This window comes from Nothobranchius furzeri, chromosome 13 (genome assembly GCF_043380555.1).
Source record: "Nothobranchius furzeri strain GRZ-AD chromosome 13, NfurGRZ-RIMD1, whole genome shotgun sequence".
Classification (NCBI taxonomy): Eukaryota; Metazoa; Chordata; class Actinopteri; order Cyprinodontiformes; family Nothobranchiidae; genus Nothobranchius; species Nothobranchius furzeri.
Genome location: NC_091753.1, coordinates 59,596,914 through 59,619,385, shown reverse-complemented (window position 1 = coordinate 59,619,385; position 22,472 = coordinate 59,596,914). Strand labels below are relative to the sequence as shown.

The 22,472-nt window shown below is 48.5% G+C and overlaps 1 protein-coding gene across 4 annotated transcripts in view; it reads right to left on the bottom strand.

Moving 5' to 3' along the window:
- Positions 1-14,778, bottom strand: part of si:ch211-14c7.2 (potassium channel subfamily K member 6) — a 33,591-nt gene extending 18,813 nt beyond the window's left edge. The window contains exons 1-6 of one of the 4 annotated variants that reach the window (XM_054743337.2): positions 14,127-14,778; positions 11,603-13,876; positions 7,745-7,926; positions 6,266-6,387; positions 3,811-3,925; positions 791-3,626 (exon numbers count right to left, since the gene is read on the bottom strand). In XM_054743337.2, the coding sequence (XP_054599312.1) occupies positions 3,522-3,626; positions 3,811-3,925; positions 6,266-6,387; positions 7,745-7,926; positions 11,603-13,412 (2,334 nt within the window). In that variant the 5' untranslated portion in view covers positions 13,413-13,876; positions 14,127-14,778 and the 3' untranslated portion in view covers positions 791-3,521. Of the gene's footprint in view, positions 1-790; positions 3,627-3,810; positions 3,926-6,265; positions 6,388-7,744; positions 7,927-11,602; positions 13,877-14,126 lie in introns of those variants that run through there. The other 3 variants (XM_015950705.3, XM_070543714.1, XM_070543715.1) reach the window with 3 other exon arrangements.
- Positions 14,779-22,472: the final 7,694 nt, after the last annotated feature.

Sequence of the window (22,472 nt, the reverse complement as noted above, 5' to 3'; positions counted from 1 at the left end):
GGGGGAGAGAGGTCCAGAGTCTGGGATGATCTGTCACCTTTGGTCTTTCACATCACTGGGACCCTCAAACCCCTCCACCACGGTCAGGAGACAGCCCAGGGTGGGCCGTCTGACTCGTGCTGTGTAAACCGATCAGGTCCGTCTCCTAACTCTGTCATGACTCAGCAGGCAGGAGGCCGCTCCCACTCAGCAGATATAGTTGTTACCTCTGCCTAAAGCACAAAGGCCTTTATTGATCACAGGATCTTTGAATAGAAAAATACTTTAATTCAGTTTAATCAAGAAACTGAGTGATGCTTAAGAGCATCTAGAACCCAGCATGTGGTTTAGAAGCTGCGCTGACCCACTTTCAATCGTCCCAGAGTCTTTTGGTTCTGAGAATCAGTCTGATTGTGGTTCGCCCCCAAGACTAAATATGAGCTTGTGACCGTTCCGCTGCTATTTTTAGTTTAAGATTCATCCAGTTGGTCAGACTTCTGGAGTTCTGCTCGTTTTTTCCACAGAGAGCCTTCTAACCAGCAGCTGGTGGAGCAGCCAGTCGGCTTCTGGACAACAGGAACAATGAAGGTTTGGCCATAAATCAGTTTTTATTTCTAATTTGTTGTTTTTGCAACAGCGACGCTGCAAGTTTTTCAACCCTAAGGTTCAACATTATTTTGTGCTGCATGTGCAGGTCACACCGCCACCATGTAAACGTGGGCCCACACGGACGACCCCGACTCAAAGTGACGTAAACAGGAAGTAAGATTCTGGGATTAGAGTTTTGGGACAACAGAGAACAAATGAAGAGTCGACACTCAGCATGATTTATTAAATTATTTATCTCCAGTTGCATCATCATCATGTGAACAGGTCAGAAAATACTCATCTCCCTTTTCAGGGATGTGAACTTTGTACAAATGGTACACACACACACACACGCACACGCACACGCGCACACACACACGCACACGCATGCACGCACGCACGCACGCACACGCACACACGCACGCACACACGCACACACGCACGCACACGCATGCACGCACGCACGCACGCACACGCACACACGCACGCACACACACACACACACACGCACACGCACACGCACACGCACACACACACACACACACACACACGCACACACGCACACGCATGCACGCACGCACGCACGCACACACTTTTGAACTTCATCACAACTGATGTTTGATCGTTTACAGCAGAGACAAACAGAAACCTGCGTGTGCATCAGTGATGTCATGTGACCGTTTCAGCCGGATGCCAGTGGTGTGCACGTGAATGGGGTGGGGGGCAGACAGGGTGGTCAGAGAGACATCAGAGCAGAAGATCACATGCTGTAGCTGGAGCTCACTCCAGCCTGAACGCTTGTGAAACCAGAACTCCGACTGGAAGCAGCTGCAGGATTTCCTGCAGCCGCCGGCCGTTGTGTCGCTAAAACGCACCGACAGCACATGCATGTGGAAACATGACAGCAGAGTTCGCACAGCGCAGTGGATGTGGAGAATGACGCAGTGATTCGCTCCTCAGTGGCGTTTCAAACGTGCCTGAATGCAGCTGACGTTCTGCTCCGGCTGGATTAAAGCAACAGAGAAGAGTGTTTGCATGAAAATCATCAGCTGCCACGAACGGCTCGAGTCTCCAGAAACCTGTTATGTTCAACGGCAACGTGTCAGAAACATGCTTCAGAAATAAAAACAGGTTACTGGTATCGCGTCGTCTGGGAGAGAAACACAGAGCATCAGAAAAAAAAACAAAATAATCATCAGAACCAAAGACCCGTAAAGGAACTAAACCGGATCCGAACCCGTTTGCTGCTTTAATAACTGCAAGAAACAGAAAACACACAAAGCATCAGTCCTGCAGAGTTCTGGTCGGCCGCTTGATGGAGCTCATTTTAGCTTAAAGAGCAAGTCACCCCAAATAACCTTTTTTTTGCTGATAAACTAAAGAAACGAGTGTCTAATCGTGCTGCAGACACGTGCCGTCAATAATTTGGCACTTCAGTGCATCTTAATTAAAATTTAAATATTCTGCCTAAAACTGGCAGTGTTGTGCCGTTGTCAGGTAAAAACTGCTCTGTATTCTAATTTAAATCTGCCACCGCTATTGGCTAAGAGGTATGCTATGATGTAAACTGGTAGATTATGATGTCACAATGCCTCTGTGTGTGTGTATTTGTTAGCAGCTCCGCCCCCTCGGTCTGCCAGGCAACAGCATTTGTTGCATTTTTCAAACATGAAGTGGGAGTGGAGTTAGAATCTGGTAGGGGTTGACTTGCTCTTTAACGGCACCAGAACCACCGTTAAAATATCCAAACTAACTTTTGATCTTCCAGGTTTGTGGGCCGACTCATAATTTGTGACGTGTTCTAACCTTTAATACCAAATTTTAAACGACCTCACAAAACCCGCCAACAGAACACGGTTTGTTGTTTTACGTCTCTTGATTAACTTGGAAATGTACGAGTTAAGATTTCACCTGACGGAGCCGTTAGTGGTGCCAGAGCCAATCAGAGCGTAGTGATGGTGAGTTCAGGGACCATCTGGTTGTTTTGTCATTCATTCAGGATTTGTTTTTCCAGGAATGGGACCGCTTCATCCAGGAGATCGTATCACATCTCAGATTCCTGCAGCTGACCCGCGTCGGCTCCCGACCGGAACGGTCCGATGAAAATATCACAGGAAGCAGATCTGCTGAAATCTTTCATCTAAGAGGAAAAATAACGATCCGTCGTCTTGACAACATTAAATTTACCATCAGTGAAAGTGAAAACTGCTTTGGTTTCTGAAACGAGGAGTGGCTTTAAAGGATTTCAGCAGGACTACGTTGGTGCAGATGTTGGTGAGACAACAGGAAGAGAAGAAGTCCAGATGTTGGTTTTGTGTCTGAATGATTACAGGAAGTCAAACATCCGCTCAGCTCCGTTCGTCCGACTCGTACCTTGGAGCTACGAGTTCAGACCCGGGATGGGAGGAAGATGCTGCTGAAGGTGTGACAGACAAGAGCTGGACCAGCGAACGCTAAAAGGAGGAACGTCAGTTTGAGCTGTGGCCCTTCAGGAGACCACCAGTCTGACCAGTCTGACCAGTTAAAGCACCGCCGAGGGCAAAGGGTCACTCCACCATGCTCCTGTTGAAGTCGTACGACAGCCGCCGCTTGGTGGCGGCGTAGTGAGCGTGCTGATTGGCCGAGGGGAGGCCGGGGGACAGGCGGCGGTTGGACGTCCAGGAAGCAGGTCGGCTTTCCTGCAAACATCCAGAACCAAATCAGACACGAGAGCCAAGGTTGAGACTTTTCATCAGACACGCCACCAGGTTTGAGCCGGTCTCATCAGGATGAGGCCGGCCCTTGGGAGCGGCTTTCCTGAGAGTCGCAGGACCCTAGTCAGGTGCAGAAGCTTGGGACCCCGCTCACTACGGCTTACGTGAGTGGGCGTGACTAGGAAAGGCGAGTTTACCTCTGTGAGGGGCTGCAGGCAGGTCCAACATGACTGGGACCATTTATTACCGTTTGACAAACTTTCACACGTTTTCTAAAACGTGCGTGTTGTGTGCTCGGCCGATGCGTCCCAGTGAGATTCTGGTTTCATCTAAAACTTCTGCTTGAGTGAAGCAGTCGGCGTCTCTCTGGAAGCAAACATCAGACTTTGTAGAAACAGACAATCTGCAGGTTTTCCCTCCAAATCTTCATTTATCACAAAGTGTGACGCTTGCTTTCCATCGGCAGCATTCCTCTAAATCTATACTTTTATGAGCTGCCAGGGTCTCTGGTGCGTGCAGAAATATTGTACAAGAAACAGTTCCTACTCACGATGATCGGCTGCTGCAGGTCTAAAGTGTTCAGCAGCAGCTCACGAGTCACGCCGCTGACTCGCTTGTAGCTCCGGCCGATCATTTTGTTCAAATCATGGAAATTATCCAGGAGCCTGTAGAGTCAGAGGAAGCATGCAGAGAAAACTGGTTTATGCTGAGAACTCATCTCTGTCTGTCTGTCTGTCTGTCTGTCTGTCTGTCTGTCTGTCTGCCTGCCTGCCTGTCTGCCTGCCTGTCTGTCTGTCTGCCTGTCTGTCTTTCTGCCTGTCTGTCTGTCTTTCTGCCTGTCTGTCTGCCTGCCTGCCTTTCTGCCTGCCTGTCTGTCTGTCTGTCTGTCTGCCTGCCTGCCTGTCTGTCTGTCTTGCCTGCATGCCTGCCTGCCTTTCTGCCTGCCTGTCTGTCTGTCTGTCTGCCTGCCTGTCTGTCTGTCTTGCCTGCATGCCTGCCTGCCTGCCTTTCTGCCTGTCTGTCTGTCTGTCTGTCTGCCTGCCTGCCTGTCTGTCTGTCTTGCCTGCATGCCTGCCTGCCTGTCTTTCTGCCTGTCTGTCTGTCTGTCTGTCTGTCTGCCTGCCTGTCTGTCTGTCTTGCCTGCATGCCTGCCTGCCTGTCTTTCTGCCTGTCTGTCTGTCTGTCTGTCTGCCTGCCTGCCTGTCTGTCTGTCTTGCCTGCATGCCTGCCTGCCTGTCTTTCTGCCTGTCTGCCTGCCTGCCTGTCTGTCTGTCTTGCCTGTAGGGCTGAAACGATTCCTCGAGTACCTCGAATAATTCGAGTACAAAAAATCCTCGAGTCAAATTCTCTGCCTCGAGGATTCGTTTAATTCATATTTAATTAATTTGTGGCTTTGCAAACGCACAGGCTCATGTTTCACCCGGACCGAAATAAGTGACGCACATGCCCACTGGACTGCGAGTAGCAAATGTAACTTAACTTTCTCTTAAGCCATGGCGGACAACGTGGACCCCGGTGGAGTGCGAAAAAGACAGAAAATGTCAAGATGTGGGACCATTTTTCACGTCGTTAGGCGGAAAACGTAGTCCAGTATAAATACTGTAAAATGGATTTAGCCTACCACAACACCACATCCTCCGTGCTGCAGCACCTGTAAATGTCACTTCTGCATGTGGACTCGGAGCCTCTACAAGATAATGCATTTTAGCCTGTTTTTCTATATATTCTGTGGACACTGTGCAACTTTTTCATTTGTAGCACTCAGTTTCAGCTCACACCGTACGTCTGGTAGCAACACGTCGGACTTGAAATGTGCTAAAAATAGCAGTTTTTACACAACACGTCGGACTTTTTATTGTGTTGTTATTGATATTTGTTGTCCCTCAGGATCGCTGCAGGAGGACACGGGTATTTATGAGGAAAACGAAAGAAAGTAAATAAATGTTTTGTGATCAGTATAATTTGCCAAAACCACAGCAAACATGCTTTCTCGACAATCCTTGTTATTGTGTTGAGGAAAAAAAAGTGTAGAAATTAAAACGAACGTGTGTTAATAGGGAAACAGCCGGCGAGCGTTTGCGCCGTGAGCGGTTCTGGTTCTGTTTGGGCCGCAGCCGCTCGCAGCGCTACTTCAACAGTTATCCTCCTAGTTTTTGTCTGGCTTGCAGGCTAGTAGATTCTCGCACGAGGGGAAAATCGGCTCAGGTTGTTTACTTGTTTTTTGCACAGGCATTTGTTTACTGTGAAGTAAAGTTGAAGTGCTGAAGTTTTGCAAACTTAATTTTGAATAAAACTTGAAGAATAACTGGCAACTGCTTGCTCATTTTGAGAGGTCTTTCATAATTATAACATGCTATTTGATATAATGGTTTACAAACACAAAAGGGTAATTTATTAGAGTACTCGATTAATCGAAAAAAAGATTCGATAGAGTACTCGATTACAAAAATATTCGATAGCTGCAGCCCTACTTGCCTGCATGCCTGTCTGTCTGCCTGCCTGCCTGCCTGCCTGTCTGTCTGTCTGCCTGTCTGTCTGCCTGTCTGTCTGCCTGTCTGTCTGCCTGTCTGCCTGCCTGCCTGCCTGCCTGTCTGTCTGTCTGCCTGCCTGTCTGCCTGTCTGTCTGCCTGTCTGTCTGTCTGCCTGTCTGTCTGTCTGTCTGTCTAATACTAAAACATTATTTGTGTGAATAGTCTGCAGGACGTTCTCCCGCTGACAGACCGGGTCCTGCTCTGCAGTTCTTCCAAAGGACCACTAGGTGGGGCTGTTCTTCTGTTTTATAAATGTAATATCAGCTCCATGGTTAGTTGTTGTCAGTCAAACACTTTTGATTTAAAAGCAGAAGTTGTACAACTTCTGCTGTCACGGCTATAAAACCAGCAAAGGTCATAGGTCAGGGGTATCTAAAGGTTGCCCCCCCCCCCCCCCCCCGAGTGATTCTATACGACCCATGACTGCACATCATGAATTTTGGGAAAATGCACCCACACGAAGAGCTCACTCACCCCTGATCCTGGCCAGCTCGGCCCCTGAGGAGCTGCGCCAGCGTGGGGGGCACAGCCAGGTCACAGGAGTCAGCTGACGACACCCCAGGCGGAGAGGGGAAGGCTTCAGCAAACACGGCGGCCTGCAGCAGAGACCGAGGTGCGTCACATCAGGAAAACCAAACAGTTCATCTCCTCAACACAAAAACAAAACCTGCAGCATTCAGAGAACAATGGCCTCCGACTGCCAAACATCCCACTGACACTAGGCGGGACGCCAGGTCGTGTTCATCAGCTGCAGCTCTGCTGTTTCATGTCCACCGAGCTTCTCTCTGCAGTGGTTGCACCGTTTTTCATGGAAAACCCAAACCCAGACCGCCTAGGTTACCTGGTGCAACAACAAGGATGTATGCTCTCTATTTAAAAGGTACCTCAGACGTGTTCATTTAACCGAACAGACACAAAAACACAAAGAACACAGAAAAATGTGATCGGCAGCAAAAAAAACCGTCAGAACCATTTAACCTCCAAGTAGCCAAAGTAACGCTGAACATCCTGAAAGATCATCTCAACCCTCCACCTGGGATGAATCCTAACCACAGGAGAAGCGAGGGAAGGCTTCCCTGCACAGCATGACACAAAGCTGTCACAGGAGACGAAACGCGACTGAAACTGGGCCGATCTGGGCCGCGAGAGCAGCAGGATGACCTCCACACAGGAGGGGACGCCAAATACGGAAACACAACCCAGAGTGGGTTAGACCACACCCCCTCACCTGCATCCAAGACGAGCCAGGACCCCCCAATCCCAACCCGACCCACGCGCACCCACAAACAGAGGTCTAGCTATTATACAGACTTCTATTACTGGGACAGCCAGACGTCACCAGACCAACCTGCGTGGACCCCAGGCACACGACCAAATACACAAACAAGCCCTGAATGAGCGCGTTTACGTTTCCCTCAGAGTCAGAGATGATTGGCCGACAGCGTAAAGGAGGAGGAGCTAGGATGGCTCTGTTGATCTGGATGTGCTGCGACTGGAGGAGGTTTAGGAGCTCACAGATGGACGTTTACTTCAGTAAAGCAGTTTAGAGCCACGTTTGGGGTTAGCAACGCCAGCGACCTGTGGCGGCCATCTTGAATGAGATGATTCCAAGAGTGAATGAGTGGTTTTCTAAAGGTTTCGCTGCACCTTGCGGTTGATGAGAAACGGCTAAAATGTAGAAGAAATGCTGGCTTTCTGCCCAAAAGAAAGATTCAAACTAAGGATGTGGTAAAAACGGAATATTGGAATTATTCCGTCTCCGTTTGTAGTCTTTGGATGAAACCGCGAGCGTTTAGCCACCGTGCGCACACGAAACCACACCCTTCAACTCCGATGCGAGGCTTGGTAGACAAACCGCTCAGCAGATTTGTGACGTCACTTATCACAATGACTTTCATGAAGATGTGATCAGATATCTATTGGAAATAAAGACTTATCCATATCCATGTGTACCAGGCTGTGATTGGTTGAAGGACGGCCTCTCCTTGCCTCCACGGCGCCGCCCAGCCACCACTGCGCCTCGACGTCTTCGCCCGAGTCGCCGTCCTGAGGAAAGGCGGTCCAGCTGTCATGTGATTGGTGGGATGGGTCGCCCGTCCAGTCAGGGGTTGTTGTGATGGCTTGGTTTCCAAGTGCTGTTGACCAACAGAAAGGTTCAAAGGTCATCACAGGAAACTCATCATAGATATGTGAATGGGTTAGATTACAGCTAAAACACGTGAGATTTGGGTTTCCTGTGATTCCTGCAGCTCCACTTCCCTCTGTAGATGATGCGTGACGACTCTTTGTGACACTTGGTTAGCGGGAATGTCCCTTCTCCCTTTTAACCCGAGGCTGACGGGAATGTCCCTTCTCCCTTTTAACCCGAGGCTGACGGGAATGTCCCTTCTCCCTTTTAACCCGAGGCTGACGGGAGCTCAAAGCTCCCTCCTCCTCCATCAGCTCAACGCTGAAAGATTAGTACGGAGCAGGAATCCAGGTCAGGTCACAGTTTCAGAGATTTATCCCAAAATGACGACTTCTGCTGGTTTTCGTGAGCGTAGATGGAGTTTTCTCAGGTCCACGACCGAAGAGGAGGGCAACACTTGGGCCTGCTCCACACGGCCACATAATTAGAAACACCATGAGAAAAGTTCAGAAGGTGTCACAAAGATTCCCGTTTCTACTTTAAGGAACGGAAGAATTCTTTTTCTTTGGGTCCAGACTTGTGAGGCTGCTTCCTGCTCCATAAAGACCTGGAGAACCTGATTTAAGCTGCTCCTTCATCCCAGTAGGAATGACTCTGCTGCTGCTGCAGGACTGGTCTGTGAGCTGGCATGAGGAGGCAGCAGCAGGAAGCAAACGTTCTCCAGTCCAGATGAAAGAGGGTCGAAGGACCTGAGAGGTTCCTTAATGCGACCCACTTCCTTCTCTTTAAAGAGCAAGTCACCCCCTACCAGAGTACTACTCCAATCCCACTTCCTTCTCCTTAAATATGAAGTTATGTCTCATGTCAGTAACATGACTGCTGGTTATTACGGGAACCTCCATTTAAACGATGAATGACGCCTCTCAGAGTAAGGACTCCAAAGCGCTTTACACGATTCATCCATTCACACACACATTCACACACTGATGGTGATGAGCTACGATGTAGCCACAGCTGCCCTGGGGCACACTGACAGAGGCGAGGCTGCTGAACACGGCGCCACCGGTCCCTCCGACCACCACCAGCAGGTAAGGTGGGTTAAGTGTCTTGCCCAAGGACACACTTAGACCCCAAAGGGGAGTCAAGCACAAGGGAATGAGGTGATTAAATGGAGCAGAATGTGTGTGTGTGTGTGTGTATCCACCAGTGTGTGTGTGTGTGTCTGTGTGTGTGTGCGTGCGTGTGTATCCACCAGTGTGTGTGTGTGTATATCCACCAGTGTGTGTGTGTGCGTGTGTATCCACCAGTGTGTGTGTGTGTGCGTGCGTGTGTGTGTATCCACCAGTGTGTGTGTGTGCGTGTGTATCCACCAGTGTGTGTGTGTGTGCGTGCGTGTGTGTGTATCCACCAGTGTGTGTGTGTGCGTGTGTATCCACCAGTGTGTGTGTGTGTGTGCGTGCGTGTGTGTGTATCCACCAATGTGTGTGTGCGCATGTGTGTGCATGTATCCACCAGTGTGTGTGTGTGTGTGTGTGTGTCCGCCAGTGTGTGTGTGCGTGTGTATCCACCAGTGTGTGTGTGTGTATATCCACCAGTGTGTGTGTGTGCGTGTGTATCCACCAGTGTGTGTGTGTGCGTGTGTATCCACCAGTGTGTGTGTGTGTGTGTGCGTGCGTGTGTGTGTATCCACCAGTGTGTGTGTGTGTGTGTGTGTCCGCCAGTGTGTGTGTGCGTGTGTATCCACCAGTGTGTGTGTGTGTATATCCACCAGTGTGTGTGTGTGCGTGTGTATTCACCAGTGTGTGTGTGTGTGTGCGTGCGTGTGTGTGTATCCACCAGTGTGTGTGTGTGCGTGTGTATCCACCAGTGTGTGTGTGTGTGCGTGCGTGTGTGTGTGTCCACCTGTGTGTGTGTGTGTGTGTGTGTGTATCCACCAGTGTGTGTGTGTGTGTGTGTATCCACCAGTGTGTGTGTGTGTGTGTATCCACCAGTGTGTGTGTGTGTGTCTGTATCCACCAGTATGTGTGTGTGTGTGTGTGTATCCACCAGTATGTGTGTGTGTGTGTCTGTATCCACCAGTATGTGTGTGTGTGTCTGTATCCACCAGTGTGTGTGTGTGTGTCTGTATCCACCAGTATGTGTGTGTGTGTCTGTATCCACCAGTGTGTGTGTGTGTGTGTGTGTGTCTGTATCCACCAGTGTGTGTGTGTGTGTCTGTATCCACCAGTATGTGTGTGTGTGTCTGTATCCACCAGTGTGTGTGTGTGTGTGTATCCACCAGTATGTGTGTGTGTGTGTGTGTATCCACCAGTGTGTGTGTGTGTGTGTGTGTATCCACCAGTGTGTGTGTGTGTGTGTGTGTGTATCCACCAGTGTGTGTGTGTGTGTGTGTATCCACCAGTGTGTGTGTGTGTGTGTGTATCCACCAGTGTGTGTGTGTGTGTGTGTGTATCCACCAGTGTGTGTGTGTGTGTGTGTGTATCCACCAGTGTGTGTGTGTGTGTGTGTGTGTGTGTGTATCTGCCAGTGTGTGTGTGTCTGTATCCACCAGTGTGTGTGTATCCACCAGTGTGTGTGTGTGTGTGTGTATCCACCAGTGTGTGTGTGTGTGTGTGTATCCACCAGTGTGTGTGTGTGTGTGTGTGTGTGTATCCACCAGTGTGTGTGTGTGTGTGTGTGTGTGTGTGTGTGTATCTGCCAGTGTGTGTGTGTGTGTGTGTGTATCTGCCAGTGTGTGTGTGTGTGTGTGTGTGTGTGTGTGTGTGTGTGTGTGTGTGTGTGTGTGTGTGTGTATCCACCAGTGTGTGTGTGTGTGTGTGTATCCACCAGTGTGTGTGTGTGTGTGTGTATCCGCCAGTGTGTGGATGACTGGTTGTGTTGTAAAGCACCTTGGGCGGTTCTAGGACTAGACGGTGCTGTATCCAGTACAGGCCACTTTATTACATAAGGTTCTGTTTACTACATCGGTTCTTGTGTTCTACACTTCCTACTCAATAAAGTTAATTCAAATTGCACAATTTCCTGACAATAGTGGGAACTTACGTTTCCGTGTGGGTAAACAGATCTCATGATTTATTCATGGTGCCGTTCGAGATCATTAATCAGACCAAATCTCAGCTCGGAAGGTGCTGACGTCGTCCGTGGTTCCTACGACGACCCCTACCCCTGAGGAGGCGTGGCTAACGTCACTCCTGTGAATCAGTCAAAATATTCTACGTCAACCAGCCAATGGTTTAGTGACATCAGCAGCAGGTGAAGGTCCCTGGGCAGATCGGTCACCTACACCTGGCCTAGGGGGGTGGTATGCTGGCTACAGGTGAGATCATCCTGCAGGAGGCTGATTATGGTCTGCACCTCCACCAGGAGGGCTAGGCCTTCCATCTGCCTGCTTTCTAATAATCAGACAGGGAGCCTTGGTCTCGGGGGTCAGAGGTCATGTTTCTGATGAAGAGATTAATCAGCTCAGCTGACTGAAGGTGACCCGGGTTATTTCTGCGTGGCTTAGAAGAGCATGTGACGGGGTGCCTAGCAGCATTCCTGAACGGGAACGACGGGAGCTGCCGGGCGGACACCTCCCGTTAACACCTGATGAGACCGCGTCTCGGAGTCGGAACGTGTGTAACGGACTTCCTGTCAGCTGTGCGGACCTAAACCGACAGATCCACTGAAACCAGTTTACCTACCGGCGCTCCCTCTGCTCCCATAAGGCACCGAAGTGGACCTGTTCACCTCCTCGCTCCAGACCGGCACTCCCTCTGCCTGCATGAACACTCCAAACTCATCCTCCTCCTCCTTCCTCCCTTCAGTAGCCACAGCGGAGCTCCTCGCCTCCTCTCTCTGCTCCTCCAGCTCTTCTCCTTGTGTCCTTTTCTCAGTCTGGTTATCTCCTCCCTTTGCTCCTAGGACCTCCTGTTTCTCCTCCCCCGTCTCCGGACCAGGCAGGCTAGTTTCTGTAAAACCCGGGAGGGGGGGAGAAGGGGCAGGACTGAAAGGTGGCACAGAGGAGGGGGGGTCAGCAGAGCCGTTGTTCCAGGACTCCTCAGTCACTAAACTCCTCTCTGCTCCTTCATCTGGATCCTCCTTGACGTTGTCAGCTCTTCCATCATGCACCTTGCTGCAGATGCACTCATCCTCTGTTTTCCTCCTCCCAGTCTGAGAGATGGAGGGAAGTCTCTGTTGGAGAGGAGGAGATGGAACTCCTTTCACCTCCTGCTGGATGGACTCTTCCTTCCCAGCTGTGAAGTTGGGTTCTTGGGCCTGAACGCTGCTGAAGTCCAGCTCTTCATCTGTTCTGGCATGGCCCGTATCCCAGACGCTGCCCTCTACAGGAGTGGAGGACTCTTTCCTTCTGAGGGAGGCTGTAGATGGGATGGCTCTTCCTCTCGCGTCCTCCCCAGGTTTTCCTGATTGTGCGCGTGTCACCAGGAGGCCACAGACGGCCGCGGGTCTTCTCATCACACCGAGGTTCGTTTCTACTCCTGCAGAGTCTGAAGTTCGTGTCTTCTGCCTCTCCGTTCTCCCGGCTCTTCCCTGTTCATGACCGACATCACAGATGCTGCTGGTGCTGGCTTCTGGGTCAGGAACCTCTCTCTCCTCCTCATTCCTGTGCCTCGCCCTCCTCATTCCCTTCTCCTCACTGTCTGAAACTCCTCTTCCAGGACTTTCTCCTTCCGTCACATCCCCGTTCTCCTTTCTTTGTGGTCTCCTTCCACATCGGGTGCATATTTTAGCAGAAGTGTCGTGGCAGCAGCTGGTTCTGCTGCAGTCTCGCTGAGGGCTACAGAACCCTCGTTCTTCCTCTTCTTGTCCTTCTTCTGCTCTAAATCCCCCGTTCGGATCCTCCCAGCCAATCTCTGGCTTGGCTGTTTTTTCCCGACCTGCTACGTTCCCAGACCTCCTCCATCTCTGGCCGGACCTCACTCTAACCCAGTTTGGACCAGCCTGGAGGCCGTCAGCGCCTTCTCCTCCTCTCTTCCCTTTGAGCAAATCTCCAACCGAACCAGTCGCCCCACCAGGACCCGATTTAGAGGATAAGCAGCTTCCTTTCTCAGTCCGGAGGAAGACACACTGAGTTTGAGTCTTCCCGCCTCCCTCTGAGGTCTTCAGAGTGGCCACTGTGACTAAAGCCCCGATTCCCACCTGCCTGGAGTCCAGACCCTGGGGAGTCCTGTATCCCAGTGGATCCAGCTCCCCACTCAGGTACACATCGGCGGGCCTGAGGCAGGATGTGGAGCTGCCCCGGCCCAGCGGAGGAGCTACGGGGGCTTTTCCTCCTCCCAGCAGACCACCAGCCCTCCGGCGAGTCCTGGAACACAGCGCCCAGGCCCGGAGACCGCGGATCAGAGGCAGTTCCCCCAACTCCATTCGGCTGGAGAAGGGCAGGGAGGTTCTGGAGCATTTCTGGATAATGTCCTGGGTGGAGGCGGACATGCTGAGGCAGGGGTAGTTGTTGTTGTTGTTCTGCTGGAGCATCGCTCCTGCTGTTGGCCTCATCGATGTTCTAGAGGTTCTTCTCTGCTTATCCTTTATTAAAATGCAGCGAGTGGAGCGGGATTCTCATCAGGGAGCAAAAACCGACACCATCCAGAATCCGTTCTGGTTTCAGAGCACGGCGGCTGAAAGGCAGGAGGAAAACAGCTGAAACTGAATATCCGGGGCATCGTGAAGGAGCTGAAGTCGTCAACTAAACATCTGGGATCGTTTCGGACACCAAAGGAGAAAGACAGACGCGTCTTTTTCTTAATCTCAGTCTTCTTCAAACGTTTGGACAAAAGAGACGTGAAGTCAGTTTCCCCGTCCCGCTCCCTAACCGGGAGTGTCTGGATGAGGAGGAGAGGAGCGTGGAGCAGGTGGATGTCCTGTCAGCGCGGATGAGCGCGAAGGTAACGAGGATCCCGTTTGCTCTCGGCCTCAGCGACCTCTGACGGCTGGGCTCGCGTCCCCGAGGAACGGGTGAGCTGTCAACATAAGGAGGGAGGAAGGAGGTTAGACACAAACAAAGGAAGATGAATTCGGTGGTGTGTTCCAGGGACAGCGTTATGATTTCTAACGAGCATTAAACACATCTGTGTCACATCAGCTGATTAAAAAAACACCTCTAAATGTCCAGCCTAAGCCACTATAGGTGTTGGCCAGGCTCACCAGCAGGAAGGGCACCAGTAACACCAGCAGGTCCTGAGAAGGATCCCACTGGTTTTTAGCTCTCACCTGATCTGGAGCCTGGGATGATCCTCTGGATGAAGGATCCGTTACTCCGAGCTTTTCTTCCGCTTAACGTTTACCGACTGATGCTGAGGAACATCCTGAACTGGGATCAGCGCCACATCATCATCATCATCATCATCATCATCCCAGTCGGCCTGCACCACGAAGCATCCGAACCGGAACCCAGTCCGGTCCTACCAACGTTTGGGGAAGATACTAAGGCGTCACCTTCATCTCTCCTCCGCCGTTGCGCATCTCCTCATCCTGCGCGGCTCGTCGCCGCATCTTACCGCAGTCGGTCGGTGGGTAGCCTCCGGTGTGCGCAGCGAGCAGGATGACGGAGAGCAGCCCACTCGCTGGTGGGAGGGGCGACTCGTGCCACGCGGAAGCTGAAAGAAGTGAGTCAAGCGGAAGTGTATGGAGGGTAAATAATGCCGAGGAGGCAAAGACAAGCGAGGTAAGAGGGGACAAATGACCCACATGCGTGTGATGGGACAGACAGATCTTGTCCGGTCCCATCCCAGTAAAGAGCCAGGGGGCTCACACTGGGCGGGGTGAGTCATCCCACTGGCGGTGTTCTGAGAAAACGTCCTACCCGTAGGAGAATTTAACGTTGTTTTACATGACACAAACCCTCACCAAAGAAAACAAGTACTAATACTTACTACGTATCTATTTTCCTGCAAATATGACGCGGAGTAGCATTCCCCTTTTGTGTTGTGCGCCTGCGCGCACATGCTCAGTAACAACGGGTAGGACGGTTTATCGGGTAAGAGAAATTCTCAGAACAGCGGCTCCAGAAATGTTTTTCTGCAGGTGCTATGAAGGAAGTGGTCATGCGTACCTACTGTTCTCTAAAACACCTTCAACACTAGCAGATACACATGTGTGCACAACACCTGAAGCAATCATTAATATACATCATAAACATGAACTATCGCTGACTTTTCCATGAAATCATAAACATACAGCCACACAGTAAACCATCTATAGTGTTGCAAGGTTAGCTAACGTTAGCATTAGCATTTCCAGCAGCTAAACCCTGGACTGCTGCGGCGGTTGAGGGTTGACTCTCTTCATCCAGATCTGTAGGTTTCTGTGGGTCTGAGATCACTTCCACACATTCATTCGTTTCTGACTGAACCCGTGGAAATGTGGGCAACAAAAACCGATCCATCTTACCGCTAGCTAGCTCTACCTTTCACTCGTTCACAGGTGGAACATGAGGTCAAAGGTTAACATGAATTTCCTGTTTTGGTTTAAGTTTTTACTATCTATATGATAATTTACTGATTATTTTTGTTTTGTATGTTAAATATTATCACATCCACACGTTACATTAAAATTAAATTGTAAAAAAAATATATTTACTTGGGGGTGCAATGGCTAATCCAGGGGTAGCTATAGTGCCCCCTAGCGTCCCCCGGCCCCGCCACTGCAGCTGCCTGCTCTTTCAGCATGACGGCTCTGGTATGGCACTTCAGGTGCTGGGGTAATGAGAAACTCCAACTGCAAGCTGCGATCGTAAGTACACTCCACCCGTGTCGCCGGCGCGGCGTTAGTTCATGCTCATTTCTCCGTCTTGTTTGTAGCGGGTGATCGCAGAATGGAGCTGTGCATGAGGTTAGAGGGTTAACACTGCATCCAGGTACTCCATGTCAGTGTTGTTTGTTTGCAGTGTGGCTGCCCGTGCTGTTTGACTTAAGAGCCGCTTCGTCATCCGGCTTTGCCTGCAGCGCTCCACCGAGATCGGCTGAGCGTCTGACGTCGTCGGCGGTACACCGGCCCCTCTGCTGCTCCATCTCACCGGTCTGCCACGACCAAGTCCATCTGAGGAGCCGGTGGTGTGCCCAGAGGGCTGCATCACTGCTGTTTCGTCTGTACTGATCTGTTTCATCTGCATTGATTGGTGTTAATGAATAGTTGGGCGTCAGACGCCTGGTTGCCGGGGCAACTACCAGAAAACCCACAGGCTTAAAAGGAAGTATCCTATTTCGTTTGCCATGTTTCTGTTTTATTATTATTTGGTGTGTTTGATTTGAGTAGGTTGAGACAGTGGTGGGTCTCATAAACCACGGGGATGAGACCGACTACAGGAACGAGGTGAGCCGCCGTACCACATGGTGTGCTGACAACAACCTCTCTCTAAATGTGGAGAAGACCAAGGAGATTGTTGTGGACTTCAGGAGAGCACACACTCAGCATGCTCCTCTGACCATCAATGGTGTGTCTGTGGAGAGAGTGAGCAGCACCAAGTTCCTGGGTGTGCACATTACAGAGGACCTCTCCTGGATGAACAACACCATAGCATTGGCGAGGAAATCACAGCAGCGTCTCTTCTTCCGCCGCAAACTAAGAAGAGCAAGAGCACCAGCCCCCATCCTGTACACTTTCTACAGAGGCACCATCGAGAGCATCCTGTCGTGCGGCATCACTGTGTGGTTCGGAGCCTGCAACGTTTCATGCATTAAAACCCTCCAACGTATAGTGAGAGCAGCAGAGAAGATCATTGGGGTCTCTCTCCCCTCCCTATCAGACATTTACAGCACCCGCCTCACAAAAAAGGCCCTTCGCATTGCGGCTGATCCCACTCACCCAATGCAAAGCCACTTCAAGCTGCTGCCGTCAGGGAGGAGACTGCGGAGTCTCAAGGCCAGGACCAACAGACTGAAGGACAGCTTTACCCACCAGGCAGTTAGGAAGCTAAACTCCCTCCCGGCTCTCCCAACTCTCCTCTCTTTTCCCCCACAGTCTCTCTGAACTTGGTTACTGTTTTTATACTAAATGTTTATTTTCTATCTAGCGAGAGTTTGAGAGTAACGTAATTTCATTTCTCTGTATGTCCTGTACATGTGGCAGAAGTGACAATCAAACTGACTTTGACTTCATTTAGTATTTGTTGGCCCTAGGCCAAAAGGGTTACTTCTGGTGGACTAACTGGTGATATTGGACTCCAAGCACGTAACTCCCTCCGAATGTTTTTAGCTTAGATATTTTAATAAAGATTTGTTTTATTGGAAAGACGCCATCTGTTCCCCTCGTGATTTTTGAACCTACGGACCTTTATTCCACCCTTCTCTGGGGGGGGTAACCCAGGGTGGCGTTGTTGCAACCTTTTTATCCTTAATTTATTTATATTGCTATCTCTTACTTGCCACATGTGCATAGAGTCAGAGGACTCCAAAGCGCCTTACACTACAGCGTTTCATTCACTCATTCACACCCCGGTGGTGATAAGCTACCATGTAGCCACAGCTGCCCTGGGGCCTGGTGACAGAGGCAAGGTGCCACCGGTCCCTCTGACCACCACCAACAGGCAAGGAGGGTTAAGTGGCTTGCCCAAGGACACAACAACAGCAACAGACTGAGCGGGTATAGAACCTGCAACCTTGAAACTTAACCCCCACCTGATCTAATGCTGCCCCAAAGATGTAACCTTCTTGCTGTGAGGCAACTGTGCTAACAACTACACCACCATGCAGCCTAATATATATATATATATATATATATATATATATATATATATATATATGTATATATACATATATATATATATATATACATATATATATACATATATATATGTATATATATATATATACATATATATATGTATATATATATATATATATATGTATATATATATGTATATATATATATATATATATATATGTATATATATATATATATACATATACACATATATATATATATACATATATATATACATATACATACATACATACATATATATATATACATATACATACATACATACATATATATGTATGTATATATATATATATATATATATATATATATATATATATATATATATATATATATGTATATATATGTATGTATTTACAGTGAATCAGAAAAAAGCTTTATTGCCAGCGCTCCAGCGAACCAGAGCATAGGAACTTGACTCCGCAGCACAGCCTGACCAAGGTTACACACACACACATGTAGACAGGACAGATACAGGCAGACCACGAGAGCAGCCATAACGGCGCTCAGTGGTGTGAAGCTCTATTTGCCCCATTCCAGATTTCTTATTCTTTTGCATGTTTGTCACACAAAATGTTTCTGATCATCAAACACATTTAACCATTAGTCAAATATAACACAAGTAAACACAAAAGGCAGTTTTGAAATGATGGTTTTTATTATTTAGAGAGCGAACAAAATCCAAACCTACATTGCCCTGTGTGAAAAAGGGTTAGGGTTATGCAGGCCAGCTGAATTGACCACTGTCATCTTAAAATCTGCAGAACTCTGCCTTATAGCTTGTTAACTTGCCCCATTATTGGTCCATTCTGCTCTGGACCTCTCGTCCCCATCTGTGTTCTCCTAAAGAACACAGCCTGTCGCCCTCTGCTGGTACGGGCGTGTAATGATCCCAGACAAATTTCTGCATGTATGAATCTGCATGTGTGAATCTGCATGTGTGAATCTGCATGTGTGAATCTGCATGTATGAATCTGCATGTATGAATCTGCATGTGTGAATCTGCATGTGTGAATCTGCATGTATGAATCTGCATGTGTGAATCTGCATGTGTGAATGCTTAGACCCCGATTATAAGACGACCTCACATTTAAAAATTATTTTCAATGAAAAAAAAACTCGTCTTATATTTGGGTCGGATTATATTTGGTACATATTGACTCTGTCTGAATTAATATGAAGTGTGTGTTCCCTGAATGTGATAAATGTCGTTCTAGGACACCTTGAACACACAAGGCTGCTTTCTTCCACTGATGAAAAGTGAAGCTGTGAGATTCAGTTTTTGTGCTGCAATGTTTTCGTTTTTGGACCAGAATGGACATGGCTGAGGCTTTGCAGTGAACACCTTGCCTACTCCCCGTGCAAACAGTCATAATCGCACTTTAGGCCTAAATTAAATGCATAATAAAAATATTGTTGGGAAATGCGGTAACAAGGCAAATAATCACACAATTCTACAAAAGTAGATCTGGAAAACAATCTGAGATGCATTTTGCTTCATTCAGTTGGAGCTTAAAACATTTTGACTCCTGCATACGATCATGTGTCTCTTTTTACAGTCTACTGGCAGGAAGAGGTAAGAGTAGTGAGATTTAACGGGGGTTTTATGAATGCCACACCAAGTTAAATTCAAGGATGAAAATTGATGAAAACCACACATTCACGGCCTTTCAGTGATGAGCTTCAACTATAGTTTCTTTTAGGTTCTTCAAACCTAGAGAAAAAGTTGAGAGCTATTTTAGAAATGAACAGATCCTGTAATGAGAAACCTGTCATGTAGATGCTGCAGTAAACAGCAACTGGGCAGCTGGCAGTGGCAGCTCGTCCATAGGGGGCGCTAGGGCGCCGCCCACCACCCTGACAGGGAGAAGAAGAACAAAGGAATCACAAATTAAAACAAAAAACATAAAAAATAATCTAAATCAATCTATACGGCATACAAACTATTAGTGCTGTGTATAATCTGCATTTAACACTTTTAACACTACTGAATCGCCTTGTGACGTACTTCCTGTTACTTTTGGGCGCCGCTATGCTAGCCGGCGCATGCGTGCTGGAATCCTATTGACCTCCAATCCAAAGAACAGGAGAGCCTTTGGCGTCAGAGACTTCTGAGCACTCTCCCACATGTAAAACAGTGGATTTTTTTTTTACTATTACACGGATTATTACAACCTTAAACCAGCAATGGTAAGACTGAGTTAATGCTTTTAACTTCATGAAATTAGCTTGGTTTGTTATTTATGCTGAGTCAGCAGCACCATCGACATATAATTATTGGACAATGGGTTTCCATAGCCTCCAATAATAAGTTTTTGTGCTAAAATGGGAGGTGGCCACCACCGCCATTTTGACCGTGTCACAGGTTCTGTCAAGCCCAGACAATTCCATAAAAGGGAAGAGAGGAGGAGCTGAGGGTGGGGCTGTAAGGCTGGGATCAACTGACGACACCCGGTCGAACAAGCTACAAGCTAACCTGAAGCTAACCCAAAGCTAACGCGGACAACACTCGGTCGAACTAGCTACAAGCTAACCCAAAGCTAACGCGGAGGTGGGAGCTAAGCTAACGGAGGTAGCAACCTAGCTACTACCGGAGTTAACTGTGCACAACACCAGAGCTTCTGAGTCAGAGATACGCCGGGCTGACCGCTGGGTAAAACCGGGTGGAACACAGAGGTCTCCCGAGAGCTCCACAAGCCGATAGTGGGAACCCAGCTCCACCAACATGTTATATTTCAACCCATTTTCTAAAGTGCAGCATTATGTTAAATGCACTGGGTTTTACCCTATTACATTTAAATTTCATGGTTAAACAGTACATGTTAAAATCTAAGCTCAGCTCGGCAGTGACCTAAAATACATAAATATAATTTTACTTACCGAAAAAAATGAAGTGGAGACTCCTTGGACGCTCTATTAGTGCAATTAATGCCACTGCAAGTCATTTTGTCCAACAATTGCACAAATAATATCCAAACAAGAATACACACACACAGAGACTCAAAATCCCGGAGCAGTTTCCAGGCCAGACCGAGGCTCTACTGAGGCCTTTCCCCGGAGCTAGCTCTGCGGTCACGTGGGTCTGATGCTCATTAATTATACAGAATTTTAGGCTTTTAATACACTTAAACAGAAGAGTGAGAAAAACATTCACCCCCCTCAGAGTTGTCATGAGTGTAAACTAGATCATTTAAACCAAAAACATGTTCTGGTACCAGGCTGTAAACATGTTTATTTCTGCTGTGAAATTGGTATTTTTAACATGGGAGTCAATGAGGATTTGCTCGCTTCTGACACCAGCCCCTAGTGGATGAGGGTGGAACTGCAACTTTTGGTACTTCCGGGTTGGGACCAATTTTAGAGCTGCATTGTGGGGGCTTCAACCTCAGCCTGGCCCAGGAGAAGGTTCCAGTCCTGTGGAAGACATCCTGCCTTGTTCCAGTTCCAAAGAAAACTCGCCCATCAGTCAATGACGACTACAGACCGGTTGCCCTGAAGTCCCACATCATGAAGGTCCTGGAGAGACTCCTGTTGGTCCACCTGAATAAGCAAACTAGAACATATCAGGACCTGCTGCAGTTTGCTTATCGCCATGGAGTTGTAGTTGAAGATGCCATCATCCAGCTGCTTCAACCAACCCACTGTCATCTGGACAAAGCAGGCAGCACTGTGAGGGTCATGTTCTTTGATTTCTCCAGTGCATTTAACACAATCCAGCCTGATGTTCTTTGCCAGAAACTCCAGAAGACACAGGTGGGGGCCTCAACTATCACCTGGATTAAAGACTACCTGACAAACAGACCACAGTTTGTGAGGCTGAAGAACTGCACATCAAACCAGGTGATCAGTAACACTGGAGCACCACAGGGGACTGTACTCTCACCATTCCTTTTCACCCTGTACACCTCAGACTTCCAGTACAAGTCAGAGACCTGTCATCTACAGAAACACTCAGATGACTCTGCAGTTGTCGGGTGTATCAGAGATGGACAGGAAGCTGAGTACAGAGAGCTGGTGGAGCGCTTTGTGGCATGGTGTGGAAACAATCATCTGACCTTGAACGTGAACAAAACAAAGGAGATGATTTTAGACTTCAGAAGAAACAGGGTGGAGTCAAACACTGTTTCCATCATGGGAGAAGAAGTGGAGGTGGTTGAGGAATACAAACACCTTGGAGTTCACCTGGACAACAGACTGGACTGGAGAAAGAACAGCAAAGCCGTTTACAAGAAGGGACACAGCAGACTGCACTTCTTGAGGACGCTTAGGTCCTTCAATGTCTGTAGCAAGATGCTGCAGATCTTCTACAAGTCTGTTGTTGAGAGTGTAATCTCTTCAGCCATCGTCTGTTGGGGTAGCAGCATCAGAAGCAGGGACCTGAAAAGGCTCAACAGCCTAATAACAAAGGCTGGTTCTGTTCTGGGGACGACTGTGGAACCGCTGGAGGAGATGATGCAAAGAAGGATTCTCCAGAGAATCAAGAACATGATGGACAACCCTGAGCATTCTCTTCACAAGACTGTCCGACAACGGAAGAGTGTCTTCAGTCAGAGGCTTCTTCAGTTTGGCTGCAACACTGACCGCTACTGGAGATCCTTCCTGCCAACAGCCATTGTAATATACAACACCTCTTTGATGACTTGATTATTATTATTATTCTGAGCTACTACAGCAATCCTTCTGGGAAGTCTTTTTGAATTGAATTGAATTGAATTATTGGCTTTTGTGACATTTTCAGCTCCTACAAACCTAGAGAGCCATGTGGGTTACACCCCCTTCTGCCCATAAAATACATTTTGATGGAAGTTCCCTTCATTTAGACTTTTTCACTAAGTATGA